The sequence below is a fragment of the Ptychodera flava genome, chromosome 8 (assembly GCF_041260155.1).
Source record: "Ptychodera flava strain L36383 chromosome 8, AS_Pfla_20210202, whole genome shotgun sequence".
NCBI classification, from domain to species: Eukaryota; Metazoa; Hemichordata; class Enteropneusta; family Ptychoderidae; genus Ptychodera; species Ptychodera flava.
Genome location: NC_091935.1, coordinates 17,275,046 through 17,290,119, shown reverse-complemented (window position 1 = coordinate 17,290,119; position 15,074 = coordinate 17,275,046). Strand labels below are relative to the sequence as shown.

Here is a 15,074-nt window from a genome sequence, read left to right as displayed (position 1 = left end):
GTGTAAAATACGTGGGAACATGACAGTGTTTGCAGCATGCACCATGGGCCGACCGCAATTTAAGCCGAAAGCGTGTGTATATTTGCCACTCCATGACTATACATATCAATCGAGTTACTCTTTCGCAGTCGACCATTAGATTTTTCGGATAAAGTGGACACAAAACAAAAACTACCGAAGAAAATTATCGCATACTTACTGCTTTCTAAAAATATTCAAATGATGGTCGACCCCCATCTAATATAAGGGGACCGTGAATTTAACCTTCTGTCACCTCATTCTATCGATCTCAGGCTGCATTTTGCTATCTAGGCTTTGGACAGTCAGGTAGACGCCTCCGTTACTGAGACAACGTTTAGGCCGATAGGTAAAGTGTCCGAAAAAGCGAAGTTACTGACTCGTTTATCGTCACTATTCAAGTTCTCTTTTCCAATCACAATAGTATAGGCCTACCATAAATTTAAAGAGTCTATGATCCTTTGATAAAGCCACATCGTTCCAAACGGGCATTTTTTCATATTATGTTTTTAATTTCAGTATTGTGAATGGTTCGTCAATGCGACATCTAATGACAAGGTGATCACAGTTTACATAAGGGATTTTAGAACAGAGAACTTGTACGATGTCCTGGAAATTGGTGAAGGCTCCGACTCAAGTCGATCAGATACACTGGTACATGAGTTATCCGGCAGTGGTTATCCGTGGCATCATTGGACATCATCGGGTCCAAGCATCTGGTTGCGTTTCACCAGCGATTATATTCTTGTAAGGCGTGGTTTCTTACTTGAGATTAAAGAAACGACACCAAGTAAGCACATCTTTAAAGTTAACTCTTAGCTTCCGTCTCGGAGGGAGAGTATACCACCGCATCCAGGCCACCGATCAAGTTTGTTGTTGTTGTTGTTGTTTCTTTATTTCCTCCTTTGCAAAGAAGAGTCACAGCAACATACATATTTACATTTTAAGAGTCATAACAGTTATATCAGAGAGAAGAATGAAACTAATTAACGCAAAAATATTGTCTGAAAAAATTCCAGGGAAGTTTTTACGAGAAACGTACTATCCTCAGAGCTGAAATCGTTGATGATATATTCGTTTCCAAGCATTGCTGAAACAAAATATTCATCACTGAGGTCATTAAGGAAAACTGTAAAGTGCACACTTGTGTGGTTAATCAACTTAGACCAAAGATCAATCCTTTGTTGTTCTGTTTCTGTGCAGGCTACAGCAGAACGGATAAGCAAATAATTCGTGTCTTCCTCACATTTTGGACAATGTATTATTTCCAAATTTGCAAGGATCTGTAAAATATACATCGCAGTATCTTTGAAGAAAGGAAACAATTTTGCAAAGAGCAATAAGAAAAGTGGTTCAATTTTTGGATGCACAATATGAAAGAAATCAAATTCCCTTTTACTTTCGAGTCTACCCTTCCGCAAGACATTTTCTCTTTCAAACACAGTGTCTTTAACTATTAATTTCAAGTTGCTTTGTTAGGAAAGAATCCTGACAAATAGAATTCTTCCAGAAAACATAACAGGTCATACTTTGCTAAAATACGTAACACATCAGGAATAAAGCCTCTTTGACTTTCAATGACTGATAGTTTGAATTCAAAAAGACGATTTAGGAAGACCTTTTTGCACAAAGCAGAGTTACTAAGACGACACAATGTTCCAAAAAATCTTAATTTACATAAATCTAAGTGTGCTTCCATTGAGTACAGGCCAATCGTACTTATAGCAACGTCCGATGAAGTTCTTGTCGGTAAACCTTGTATTATTTTTGCAGCATATCGCTGGCACCGTTCTAACATTAACATTTCAGTATCAGAGACTGTCCAAAGTTCACATGTGTGGAAAGCTGCAGGCATACACATTTTTTTCCCAAACCTCTGCACCAATGATAGGATTAATCCCATTTGGTCCAACACCAGAGCTACGCTGAGAATTAATAATGGATCTGGCTTTTTTACACGCAGAAACTCTCCTATCTAAAGATGATAAAGTACTATTGAATTGCATGCCAACGGTGGTATTGAAGTCAGTTTCTTGTATTGCCTCGTTATTTATAAACACAGCACAATGCATAGGTCTACTTTTGTGTTCAGATTTCTCCGAAAATAATAAGACGGCTCTTACTTGTTGAGAGTTTCAGTCTCCAAAGGGAACAAAAATTACTAACAACATGCTTTTGGCAACTGGAACGAGTAGGTGTCAAAATTGAAATATCATCAGCAATTGCAGGTGCGCCTACAAACGATGAACCGATAAAACAGCCGACTTTACTGGACTCAAGCTCAGTAAATAAATCATTGATGAAAATAAGGAATAGGCCTAATGCAGTAGAGAGTACACTACCCTGTCGAATTCGAATGTCGAGTGCGCCCCCTCGAGAGTAAATGATATACGTATCTGGCAAGAAAAAGAGCCTCTCAGCATGAAAGAGAAATTATCTCTAGAAGATATCAAACTTTTGCGGTCGATCAGACTTTACTCACTTCAAAACAATGCCGACTTTTAGATTCATTTTGTCCGAACATTGTGACGTCAAGATGCCGAGCGCAATATAATTAAAAAGTATGAGAGTAGGCCTTTACCCCAAAAGACAGCAAATGTCCGGAAAATAGCGTCCAATATCAAGGAGTTACGTTAAATTGTCAGTCTTTATATATATATTTACATATATATATATGTAAGCTTATATCCTATACACACACACACACACACACTGTAGAACAAGTTTTTTTTAGCTAGCATCCTTTTTTAGCAAATTTAGCTAAGTGTTTAAATTCGCTAATTTAATGTGCCGCTAATATAAACTCCCCTCCATATTTTACAATGGTGAAGATTTAAAATTAAAAGCCCCTGATTGCTCAATTCTCAGGTATACCTGATCCAAGACCGGAACCGGAAGTTCCCCCACCGATAGCGATCTGCGGAGAAAACATCACTGTGCACGAAGACGCTGTACACATCTACTCCCCAAACTATCCGCTGGACTACGACAACGATCAGAGGTGTGTTTGGAAGGTAGCTACCGACCCAGACGCAAGACTACTAGTTACTTTTGTCGACTTCGAGACAGAGGCTGTGCATGATTGGTTGGAGCTTGGCGACGGACTCGACGAGAGCGATCTGACGACAAGTCGGTTGCGCGTCACTGGTACAGACTACCCTTTGGATCACGAGTCTATCGGCGAGTATATCTGGATAACATTCACGTCAGATAATACTATCACTGAAAAGGGATTTCATTTGACTGTTGAGTCGATAACAGAAGATTTAGGTGAGTTAACCAACAATGATATAATTTGGAAAAGCCATTGCCCATATTCCTGTTTATGGAGACGCTCCACTACTTCCAATCTATGCAAATTGAATTTCGCACATTTTGTCGGCCGGAAGTACTTGTGCAGACGACATATTGTGGCTTGGCAGCGTCCCTATGCCGAGCCGGTTGATACATAATAAAAGATGACTGTACCAGAAGTCTTTTATTACTTCCACACATAAACTATGCATTTTCACCTCCGTCATTTGAGTTGAAAGTCGCTACTCTGACATGTTTGAATTCAAGAATAAATACATGAAATTTCGATTCACGACTTACGAGTGTCAAATGCCCAGCTCGCGCGGTTCCTCCACCTCCCGTGGTTCAACTTTGATTGGAAAGATTGGAGTTACGTAACACCCGAACTTTGGACATTCTGACCGCCAGCGGGGTTACACAGACAAATTCTCAAATAACGCAAAATTACGAAAGGTTATATCTAAAAGACAGGGCCTGTATGCTTTTGAGACTTTTTTTTTGAAATGGTAAAACCACGTGTGTACTATCGCGGTTATTATTTGTAGGTTTTGTTGTCGTTTATTATTTTGTTATTTGGTAATACAGCATGATTGAAGAACAAAGGTATATTCTTTTTGTTTATTTATTTGTTCTTCAGCCTTCTAAATAACTCTAAAAGAAAGTAATATAGAACTCCCAAGACTTTGAAGTGCCAAAACAGCACCGGTGTACATAAGAAAGAAATGGTATGGGTATTGTGTATGTGTATCCATGTAAACTGCAGGAAAGAAAGAACGATAACAGTGATTCTGTTCTTCTATCCTCTTGGCACCTCAAAGCTGTGGAAGTTCTATCAATCATTATTTTTCTTTTACATCTTCAATTTTTATTACCCAATAACAACATAAATAACAACAAAAACAACCATATTAAACACCCAGGATTCTGTATTTCCTGTCTTAAAACGAACACAAACAGATACTGTGGGCGCTGTGCACTGAGCACTGTGACCGTATGGTGAGCAAATATAGCTGTGTTGAAAGCATGCCACAGTAATGTTGCAGCATGAAGTAAAAATTGAAGGAATACATTTTTTGTGTTTCTCAGTTGTGGAATATGAGTGTAAATGTTATCCATGCTCACAGTACCAAATCTGCAAGAATGATGTGATAGTTATGGTGATTCAAATTTGGTGAAAATAACATATTTTTCAATTAGCCATATCAAGTGTGTACAAAAGCAATGCAGTACATGTGTCACATCAATCATATTTTCCAACAGCAGAAGAAGCCTCTCACCCAATAAAATACAAGGATTTACTGTAAAACACTTTGAATCATATGCATGCTTCACTAAAGGGAAGTTGTAATTAGTTGGGTTCTTAATTAGCTAGCGAGACACTTTGATTATTGTTAATGTAGGGGAATATTTGAATTAGCTGTATTTTACATGGGCGGACATTGGACTCTATGCCTAATGTTAAGGACAATACCATTTTAGCAACTTGTTACACCAAAAGTTGTTGAACTGTGCATTTACTGTATAAATGCAATTTTACATCCAGTGTTACTGAAACTCATCATGAAACTCCACATGTACAATAATGTCAATTGTGAGATATGTTTTTTTTATATCTCATATGGACATACAGGTAGCAATTTTCTTTGACGTGTTTTCAATTATTCTTCACTAGTCTTCTGATACTATCATACTCATAGTTCTTTTTTTATCAATAATGATCTAAGTAGTATAAATTTTCATGTATTTTTTCCAGTGGCAATTCATCTAGTCTTTTCTTTTCAACCTTCTTATTTTCCTAAACAGAATGCGGTGAGGACTTGGTGATTGCAGATGAAACTGGTGCATCTGTGGAGATCTACTCACCAAACTATCAAGAGGGGCAGGACTACAACAATGAAGATTTGTGTAAATGGACAATTGCAACAGAATCCAGTGAAAATGTTCTGGTTGTCATCAATGACTTCCAAACAGAAGATTTTTATGATTGGTTCCAAGTAGGCAGTGGTTCAGATCCCATTGACACTAGCTCTCGTCTGTTTCGACTCTCTGGTTCTGACGTTGAGGGATCTTTTTCAACATACAGTGATACAATATGGGTTACATGGATATCAGATCATTCAGTCACTGACAAAGGTTTTCAAGTGTCATTTGTAGTTGGTAAGTTTATTTTATACTTGAATAGATTATTTTTGTAAATTAGTAAAAAAACATATCTATAAATAAAATAAATAAACAAGTAAATAAATCATGTAATAATTATTTTGAAAGTGCTGAAATGTCCCTTTTGAGATCAACTTTGGTCACATGAATTTGAAAACAGATTTATTGTTTCAGAAGTTATAAAATGCCAGTAAAATTTGCAGACCTCCATTATATACTTAGTGTGACATGCTTTTATAATGTTACTGGTAATTGAAAATTTTAGTGCAACCTACACAACAGTGTAACAATGCCATTACTCATACATTTTAGATGAGGCTTGTGGTGGTGCTGTGTCTGGAAACCCAGGCAACTTGTCATCTCCGCGCTATCCTGACAAATATTCCCATGGAAGTGACTGCATGTGGACCATCACTGTGCCTGGAGCCAGTAGAATTAAAATCTCATTCCATGATTTTGACCTTGAAAGTGGGTATGATTTCCTGTATATTGGAAATGGAACTCAAGAAACTAGTGGATCCCATGCCTTTGTAAGTATCCTGTAATATTACATCTACCATTGAGAACAAGAGATTTTTGTGTGCACTAAAAAGCCTTATGAAACGCCCAATACATAACATTTCCCCTTTCCAGGCGTCCGACATATCATTCATATGTATTCTGTAGCTGCTTCTTTGCATTCACAGTTGTTCAGTATCAAGGAATCCATTTGATGATTGCTAGAATATGCTACATGTATCCAGACACGCGCCCAAGATATTGATCCATTATTGTACTATAAATAGGAAGAACAATACTGAATGAATGGGTGACCATGCATATATTCGACCCCAGTTTTAGACATGATACATGAAACCCTCAAGAAAATGAATTTATCAATGGTCATGACCAATAATGCATTTTTCCATGGTTTCATTTAATTTGTCTAAAACCGGGGTCGAATATATGCATGGCCACCCATTCATTCAGTATCTTTCAACATGTCAAACAAAATAAGTAGCATCTCGTATCAAACAAAATTCATGAAAAATGGCCGACTTTGTCCCTTTAAAGTTACTAAAATACAGAAAGTTTTTGTCTGTCAAGACTAAGTTTCCCTTGCTCTGTCATTGTTCCTAAATATTAATACTAAATATACAACATTTCTGTGAGAACCTGGTTTATTTTACCTCCTTCTTTAGGAATTCACTGGTACTGGCATTCCCAAAGATGTGATTTTGAATGGTGATGAAGCATGGGTACACTTCACCTCAGATTATTCAATCAGTGGTGATGGCTTCTACTTCACTTATGAGGGTTTTGCAGAAGGTATAATGTCTACTCTTATATATCAGAACTGTATTTTATCCAAGAGAGATAATTGATCATATATAATTTACAGCTTTCACTTGTTGCTGTTCAAACGTCTCACACTTTATGAAGTTTTCATTGTAGAAAAACTGTACCTAACATAGGGTCATGTGCTTGTTATATTTGGAGAGGTGGCAGATAAGCTTTCACTTTGTCAAAACACCAATGCAACTAAGTAAGATTACAAATGAAAAGTGCATTATCTTGCCAACTTATAATATAATTGGTAGCAGTGGGTACGGTATATAGACAGCAACATTAGGGAACCACAACATGTGATTGTATGGCTTTTGTGATGCAGTCATGTAAAAGATGTGTAGTCTTCTCTCTATCTTGAAATCTTGGAAAATTTTCTCAAGTCCACTGTTGAATATAGATAAGACAATGTAGACTTTTTTGAAGCTCATTCAGTTTATATTTTGTTTGATAATTTTTTCATGAATCGATTTTCATATATCTTTCTCATCATAGAGCTACTGCCTGCAAAACCATGCGGTGAGACAGACATGGAGTTGAAGACTGGCTCAAGACTGTACATCCAATCACCAAATTACCCAGCGGATTACCACATCAACTCATGGTGCGTATGGAAAGTGACAGCTGAGTCGGGAAGACCAATGACCATCAACTTCAGAGATTTTGCCACTGAGAAGGGTTATGATTGGGTAGACATAGGTGGAGGCAGTGATGAAACTGACCTGACAACCCGTGAGCTTCGACTTTCGGGAATGGATTACATACCTCCTGTTGTGACAGACTCTAGCAGTTTGTGGATCACCTTCAGCAGTGATGACACCGTCAACTTCAGAGGGTTTCTGCTGTACATTGATGAAAGGGACAGTGAGTAGTCCATGTACTCTTACAGTCAAGGCCATTATTCTTCGGTGGGGCAAGTTGGTAATTACCTACCAATTTAGCTAGGGATATTGCAATATACCAAGGGAACTTCCTAAGCCAAACTCTGTTTTCCTATCTGGAGCGGCAAGATGAGATCTAAACAAACACAGCAGGTAATGAGATTTTACAGCCAGCAATGGTGATCTGATAACTGGGATGAACCATTTTCATGTAGGTTCGTTAAAAGGGGACTGGATTGGGGAATGAAAACTACAAGGAATAAAACATGATCCTAAGAGATCATATCGTGCCTTGTCTTCTTTTTGATAAATATTGCACATAACTAGGTTTGAAAAAGCTGCATGAAGTAACATCATTACAAAACATGGTATTTTGTACAAAAGTTTGAGATCACCCCATGTACATTAATCTTTCAAAAGCTGGTCTTTACTGTGTGGTTCACAGGAGTCTGATTCAAAAGCAATCAGTGACTCAAAAAATTCAACTTTACAGTCTGTCTTGAAAGCTCCATCGAAATTCGAGACAAGATGACAAAATTGTACGAAGCTACATGAAGTTGAAACTATATATGATAAATATCGCTCAGAGAATAAATGCACCACAGACGGCACTTCAGCATGTCATCGCCCATCTCATTCTCAGTACCATTGCCCAAAACATCCTGGAAGGCCACATTCAAAAAGTTTGACATGACCTGCACAACTAGGTGCTTAATTTTTTGTGGGTGAAGAAACCTTTGATTGCAGCCGTTAAAATATTGACAAAATACTTTTTTCAGTAGAATACTTGTACTGTACCTAACCAGCTGGCAATCAGAACAGTGTTCAACATACTACACGATGAACTGAGCCACACATACAAAATCACTACCAAAGTTCCGTCTGACCAGCTAAATTACTGAAACATAAAGCGGACAGTGGAGTACATTATGGTTCATCCCGGTATCAGATCACCATTGGTGGCTGTAAAATTTGTTACCCGCTGTGTTTGTTTAGATTTCATCTTGCCGCTGCAGATAGGAAAACAGAGTTTGGCTTAGGAAGTTCCCTTGGTATATTGCAATATCCCTAGCTAAATTGGTAGGTAATTACCAACTTGCCCCACCGAAGAATAATGGCATTGACTGTAGTTGTAAATCTTTAGAAAAGTGAGATGATTTGTATTTGGTTATAAATATCTATTTCAGCATTTTGGTATTTACACTGTGCACCTTTTGCCACCAAAATTTGTCTGACCTAATTCTCTTTTAACAAAATGAAAAGACATACATAATGCAAGACTGTGTTACACACAACATAAAGGGATTTGGTATGACTGACATGCTTTGAAATTTATATTGTACAGAAGAGATAAGAGTTATTGAAATTTGGTCATAATTTACTCTATCACTACAGCTGAAACAAGTGAACCTAAACCAGACCCTACGGCAACTTCCCTGCCACCTCAGCCTTGTGGACAGCATGTTATTGTTCCTGCCAGCGGCATTGTCAACATCACTTCTCCAAACTACCCCAGCGACTATGACAATAATCTGAACTGTGAATGGACAGTGAATTCTACGACAGGAAGGCGAATCAAAGTGACTTTTCTTGACTTTGAGACAGAGAAAAGGTAAGTGATTGATGTGTGTAACTTTTGTAATAGCTCACGCAACAGATGGCTCATTTTCACTGGCTGATTGTGGCTAGCCGACTACAATATATGCCTTTTTCATATTCTTCAGGGTATGTAGAAATTGTTTGTACTGCCTGGGCTTTGCAGTAACAAAGTTGAACATTCAAAGTGTCCATTTTACAGAGCTTCAGGTATACAAACCCTGTATTTTTCAATATTTATGGATGTATGCCTTTGCTGTTACAGCATAGCAGATTAAAACGATAAGTTCAGTATGTCAGTTTTGAGTTCTGTTGAAAATAACAAATTTTCAACTTTCGTGACTACAGGTGCTGCTCCAGCACTGTGTTTTCACCAGAAGTGTGGGCTAATTTTATAGTTTGCTACAAGATGATATGTAGGCAGACACTTCAAATCGCCTACTAAGAAGCTGTGACTTTCCACCAGTTCCCTGATGTGGCCATGTGGGGATCATTAGACAGTGGAGGGTTTTGTCTGTGCAGAGAATGAAATTGTTGTGGTTTAGTGACAGCTGCATGAGTTGGGTACACTAATATACCACACCAATGAAGAAGCTGTCTTAACCACAGTCCCTCCACCAAAGGGACCGTGTCTTAACTAAATGGGAAGCTCCGTTGGTGTAAACTATGGCATCAATAAATAAGCAACAGACTATGCTTTTGGAACTTTTAACTATGATCCTGAAAAGCAAGTTTTTGGTTTTTAATGGCAAATTAAACATCGAAACATTTCATGTTACCATATAGCATAAGCCTTTTTCCATAAATAGCAGACATTGTGTTCCATCAAGTATAGGGACATACTTTACATTGGGAGAAACGATGAAGGAATCGACTTTCAAATTTTTACATCTCTCATTCATGTTAATTTTTCTTGCTGCTTTGCTTGTAATATTCGGAATACCTAACTATATGGTCTGCCATGGCATAAATTTTATCCCCATATTGGAAAAATTTTTGGTTCCCACATGCGAAGAAAGTAAAAAATCCTTGCACTTCCTCTCAACTTGAAATCAGTATGGTGGAAAGTAAACATCTGGTTGCTAACCTTCAAGTACATGTACTGGGTAGTATGCATCCATGCATGGGGAGTATGTGAAAGTGAACCAGTAGACAACATGCAAAACAGATGAACTTTTGATTTTTAAGAAACTGACAACTATCTCATAAATGGAAAAGTCAGAGGAATATCACTCAAAAGGCTACCGGTACTCCACCATATGTCAATATAGTGTACTTATAAACTGTAATGAAGGGATATATCCATAGATACATAACCTGAGCTGTCACTGTGGCCTTTTGATTCATTCCTGTTTGGCATAATAGCATGATAAATTGACTGTCTGTTCATATCAGTTTGAAATGCAATGATCTACTTTAAATTTTGAAAGTATGTAAATGATGACCAAGAAAGGTGTGTCTATTGCAATTGTCATGCTCCATTTACTTAATCCCATGAAGTCAGCCCCATTGTGATACTGGTTTTGATAAACTGTTATTGCCCTTCTTACATGAATAATTTGGAAAGTGACACATTATAATATCACTTTGACCATGAATTTTTGCTCTGTCTTCTAGGAAAGATTATCTTGAAATTGGTGATGGCAATGATGTCTCTGACAAGTCCAGCAGACTCAGGGTTATCTCTGGAGATGAAATTCCAAATGCATTCATATCACACCGATCTCAAATATGGCTGCGATTTGTCACTGATGAGAGTGAAACTAGAAGAGGCTTTCATATTGAGTTTGAAGAAGACACAAGTAAATGAATGCTATAATCATCAGAATACTTTGTACTTAGCTTTGCATACGTTGTCCTGCATTAGAATGAGTTTCCAAAATGCATATACCATATTCTCACAATTTAAACACATAGACCTTAACCAAAAACTTAGGGTATCCATTTGAATCACAGAACATAGGTTTCTTGATGTGAAAATAAAGTGTAGTTAAGTGTGGTATTTTTCCCTTCCTGATGTTTAATGAGGAAGATGCTATGATAGAAGTATTTAACTAAATGAAAGACAAAACTTTTCCCATGTTGGCCAAAAATAACACAATACCTGTCACTGTTTGAGCAAGTATTTGCATTACGTTTTCTTGGATACACTGGTAAAAGAATACAAAAACAAGTTTAAAGTTGTCAAAATATAGTTTGATACTGTACTGTATATTTTGCCTTTAGAAGTCATATTCATATATACTAACAGTGCACTCAATTCTTATTCCCTCTTTAGGTTGTGAAGGGCAGTTCTCAATTCCTGAAAGCCCTTTCAATTACCAATTGTTCCACCTAGCATATCAAAACAATGAATTTTGCAACTGGCAGTTAAATACAGTGTCTGGTGGTAATATAAGAGTGACAGTCACATATTTCCAAACAGGTATGTGTATCATCAGAACTTGTAAGACTTCTACTCATTACACTGTCAAGAATCAATAATTTTTCACTATGACATATCAACCTTTTACTTGTCAATCAATCAATCTGTTTTCAAAGACATAAGACATCCAGCAGCACAAAACCTGATGACAGGTGTTAGAGAAATGTCAGCTAGTGTACTGATTAAACTTTTATTTGGCAAGGCCATTAAAATTTGGAACTTGTGGTGATTATAGTGTCCTCGTTGGTATTTTCCAGAATACTTTCCTGCAACTATGATAAGTCCCTATGTTAGTTACCATAAACTGTCAGAGTCATCTTTCACAACAGTTTGCATTTTGATTCAAGCAGACAATGATCGTTGAAAAGACATGTCAAATCCAAGCTCATAAGCCAAGCAAGTATCATTGCAGGTATAGCAACTCAGAGGTCAGGTTTGTTTTTGTATTTTAACTAGCTTCGTCGAACCCGTCTTACACCAATATTTAATCTCTTTACTTCACCAATACAGAGCCATTCTTTGACTGGATGGATATTGGTACAGGCACAGATTCCACCCATTTACCAAGTCGTGTAGTACATTGGTCTGGGACCATGCAAGTATTACCATATCAGTTCATCACAGATAGCAACGAAGTATGGACTACGTTTAGATCAGATGAGGATATCACTGCTGGAGGTTTTATTTTAACATACTATGATGGTAAGTATTATGTGTAAATGCTAATAGATCATCTGTTTTTTGCAGAAACTCAGTACTTATTCTTGGCAATGTAGGCAAGCTTTGATGCCAGTTCCAACTGCCATGTGCTTTTTGTGTGTACTTGTGTGTTTGTGTGTTAAATATTTGCAGTAAATCTAATGTAGATGTTTGTGTAAAATTCATACTCAAATTTCTGTGGTACTTGCATGGATATTTTCAAAATTATTAGGTTATTTGTATCTCCCTTGAGAAAGTTTTCAACAGATGTTGATCACTTTTAGTTAAAGCCCAAACAGCTGCAAATTTAATGCATTATTTTCCTCATTTTATTTTGAAACCAAAGTTGGTTTTTGTAAATGTGCTGACTGAAGGACGTGTATAGAAGTATCATTGCTCGCTGATTTGGACCATGCCTACATGTTTCAACAGGCTGAATAATAAACGGGTGCCGCACTCATAAAATGGGGCCTTCACGGAAAAGTACAAAGAAACAGTATTTCTTGCTTATATACATTGTGATCATTCCAGAAACAAGCATTATGCCATTATGCCATTTACCTGAATGGACAACACACAATGGCCAACATTTTGTTGTTGTAAGCTTTATTTTCTCTGTCATATGTTTAGTTTTTGAAAATGGCGGGAAATCTAAAATGATGTCTGAACATTTGAATGTACATGCCACTTTTGACACATGACAGTGTTACAAACTTATTCAAAGTAAACTCTTGGATAACTGAGGATATTTTGAGATCGGTGTATCAGACATTGGCAGGTATTGGGGCTTTAAGCATCTGCTCTTAGGGTAATAAGAGTGTTATAGATTTGTACTCTTTGTATATAATCATAGGGATGCAATTCTATTACAGTAGTACATACTCGTCTGAGTATAAGCCCCAACTAGGGGAGGGACTTATACTCAAGCAACCGCATGGATGCTTAATTTATGCTAATTTTATGCACGATTTTTTCAACACCACTTGATCTTTCTATCGCGTTCAAAATCGACTTACACATCGAAAGAAATTGATTACACAATCTCTGAATACCGAAGTGGCATTTTGGTGAAATTTCAGCGTCAAAAAAACCCAAACTTGAAACAAAGATGTCATGCATGCTGCTAATCAACAGTAATGTGAACTGGCATGTACTGCCTACACGGAAAGGCAACTCAACATTCCAGTATTAAACTGTCTACATCTTGTGAAAACAACAACATAGCAGTGAAAATTGTAATAGTCACCAGGAAAGTCTTCACAAATGAAAGGATAATTGCTTCAAATAAAAGAAACTGCATGTTCAGAGGATGAAACATCGTGGTCTAAAATAATAATAAACAATGGCGGACGTGAGTGAGACTTCTATTTAGGGGATGGGGTGAGCAGGGTCAAAGAATCAAGCAAGCACTGGAAAAGCGTGTCATTTCCTTACGATACTGTCAAGGGACTCCAGTTTCCCATTGTTTTAACATCTTTTAATAGTTTCTTTATTATCTAAAGGCAATTATACCAAGTTTAATGACCAAATATACTCTCCTAACCTTTCTGTATTTGAGTTACACTAGGGTAGGGGCTTATACACGGATGTAATGCATTTCCAAAAATCCTCTGAAATCAGTAGGGGGGCTTATACACAAGCAGGGGCTTATACTCTGACGAGTACGGTAAAACATTTAAGTGTTACCTCAAAACTATACCATCCAACAGTATATTGTGAAATCACTTGCTTTGACTTTGAGTGCTACAAGATGATGTCTTTTGAAATTAATTACTGAAGAGGTGTGATCTTGTGTTAATGAGTCTGTGGTTTGTTCTCTATCCTCTTACTTGCCTCAAAGATTACGGTTTCAGTCATTTAAGTTGCAATAGATGTCATAAATTATTTCAAGGTAACTTTGTTACGGTAATTAATGACTTTGAGACATGATATTTCTCATGCAAGTCTTTTATAGCTTTAATGTACAACACAAAATTGTAAATTTGCAATTAGTAATCAAATCTTTTAGTAATAGTGCTAATAGCAACAGTATATTGTAAAAAGAGGAATGAGAATTGTACTCCAAAGTGATGACATTTTGTTTACTTTGACAGATGCTTGTGTGCCTGAGGAGCATACTGACAAAGCAGGGTCCATAGTCTCACCAAGACACCCACAGATAGTGGGCTATCCACACAATGCAGACTGTATCTGGACCATCAGGTACTTGCCAGGATATCACATTCACATCACCATTGACAGCTTCCAGCTGGAGAATCGTTATGATAAAGTTCTGATTGGTATCGGTACTGACCCAGACTCAGAGCCTTATACTGTGAGTTTGATTTTCTTATATGCATACATTACATACATGTCTTGTAAAACTTCACAATTTGATGTGAAATGATAGGGTACAAGTCATCCCAGTGCATGGATATCAAGATAGGAAAAACTTCTGATCCTGTTACATTCTTTTTAAGTAGGAAGGACTCAACTTGTAACTTGCAAGGTACAATTATCATGTACAAGTTTTACCATGAAGGATATCTGCAAAGTGCATTGCATATTAAACTTTGAACACTGTAATTTTGTTATGTGACTATATTGACCTACAAACAGGGTAAAATAACAGTCAGAAATGTGTTTTCTCATCATATAAATTTTAAAGTTTTGTCGGTTATAACAAACGTGGCTTC

General features: G+C 37.1%; 1 protein-coding gene across 1 annotated transcript in view; it reads left to right on the top strand.

Moving 5' to 3' along the window:
• The window catches only part of LOC139139541 (cubilin-like), a 33,180-nt gene that overhangs the window by 1,518 nt on the left and 16,588 nt on the right, over positions 1-15,074 (top strand). Inside the window, exons 4-14 of the mRNA XM_070708454.1 lie at positions 538-808; positions 2,887-3,288; positions 5,116-5,469; positions 5,785-6,002; positions 6,654-6,780; positions 7,294-7,662; positions 9,075-9,291; positions 10,893-11,077; positions 11,554-11,700; positions 12,211-12,402; positions 14,493-14,713. Coding sequence (XP_070564555.1) covers positions 538-808; positions 2,887-3,288; positions 5,116-5,469; positions 5,785-6,002; positions 6,654-6,780; positions 7,294-7,662; positions 9,075-9,291; positions 10,893-11,077; positions 11,554-11,700; positions 12,211-12,402; positions 14,493-14,713 — 2,703 coding nt within the window. The remainder of the gene's footprint in view (positions 1-537; positions 809-2,886; positions 3,289-5,115; positions 5,470-5,784; positions 6,003-6,653; positions 6,781-7,293; positions 7,663-9,074; positions 9,292-10,892; positions 11,078-11,553; positions 11,701-12,210; positions 12,403-14,492; positions 14,714-15,074) is intronic.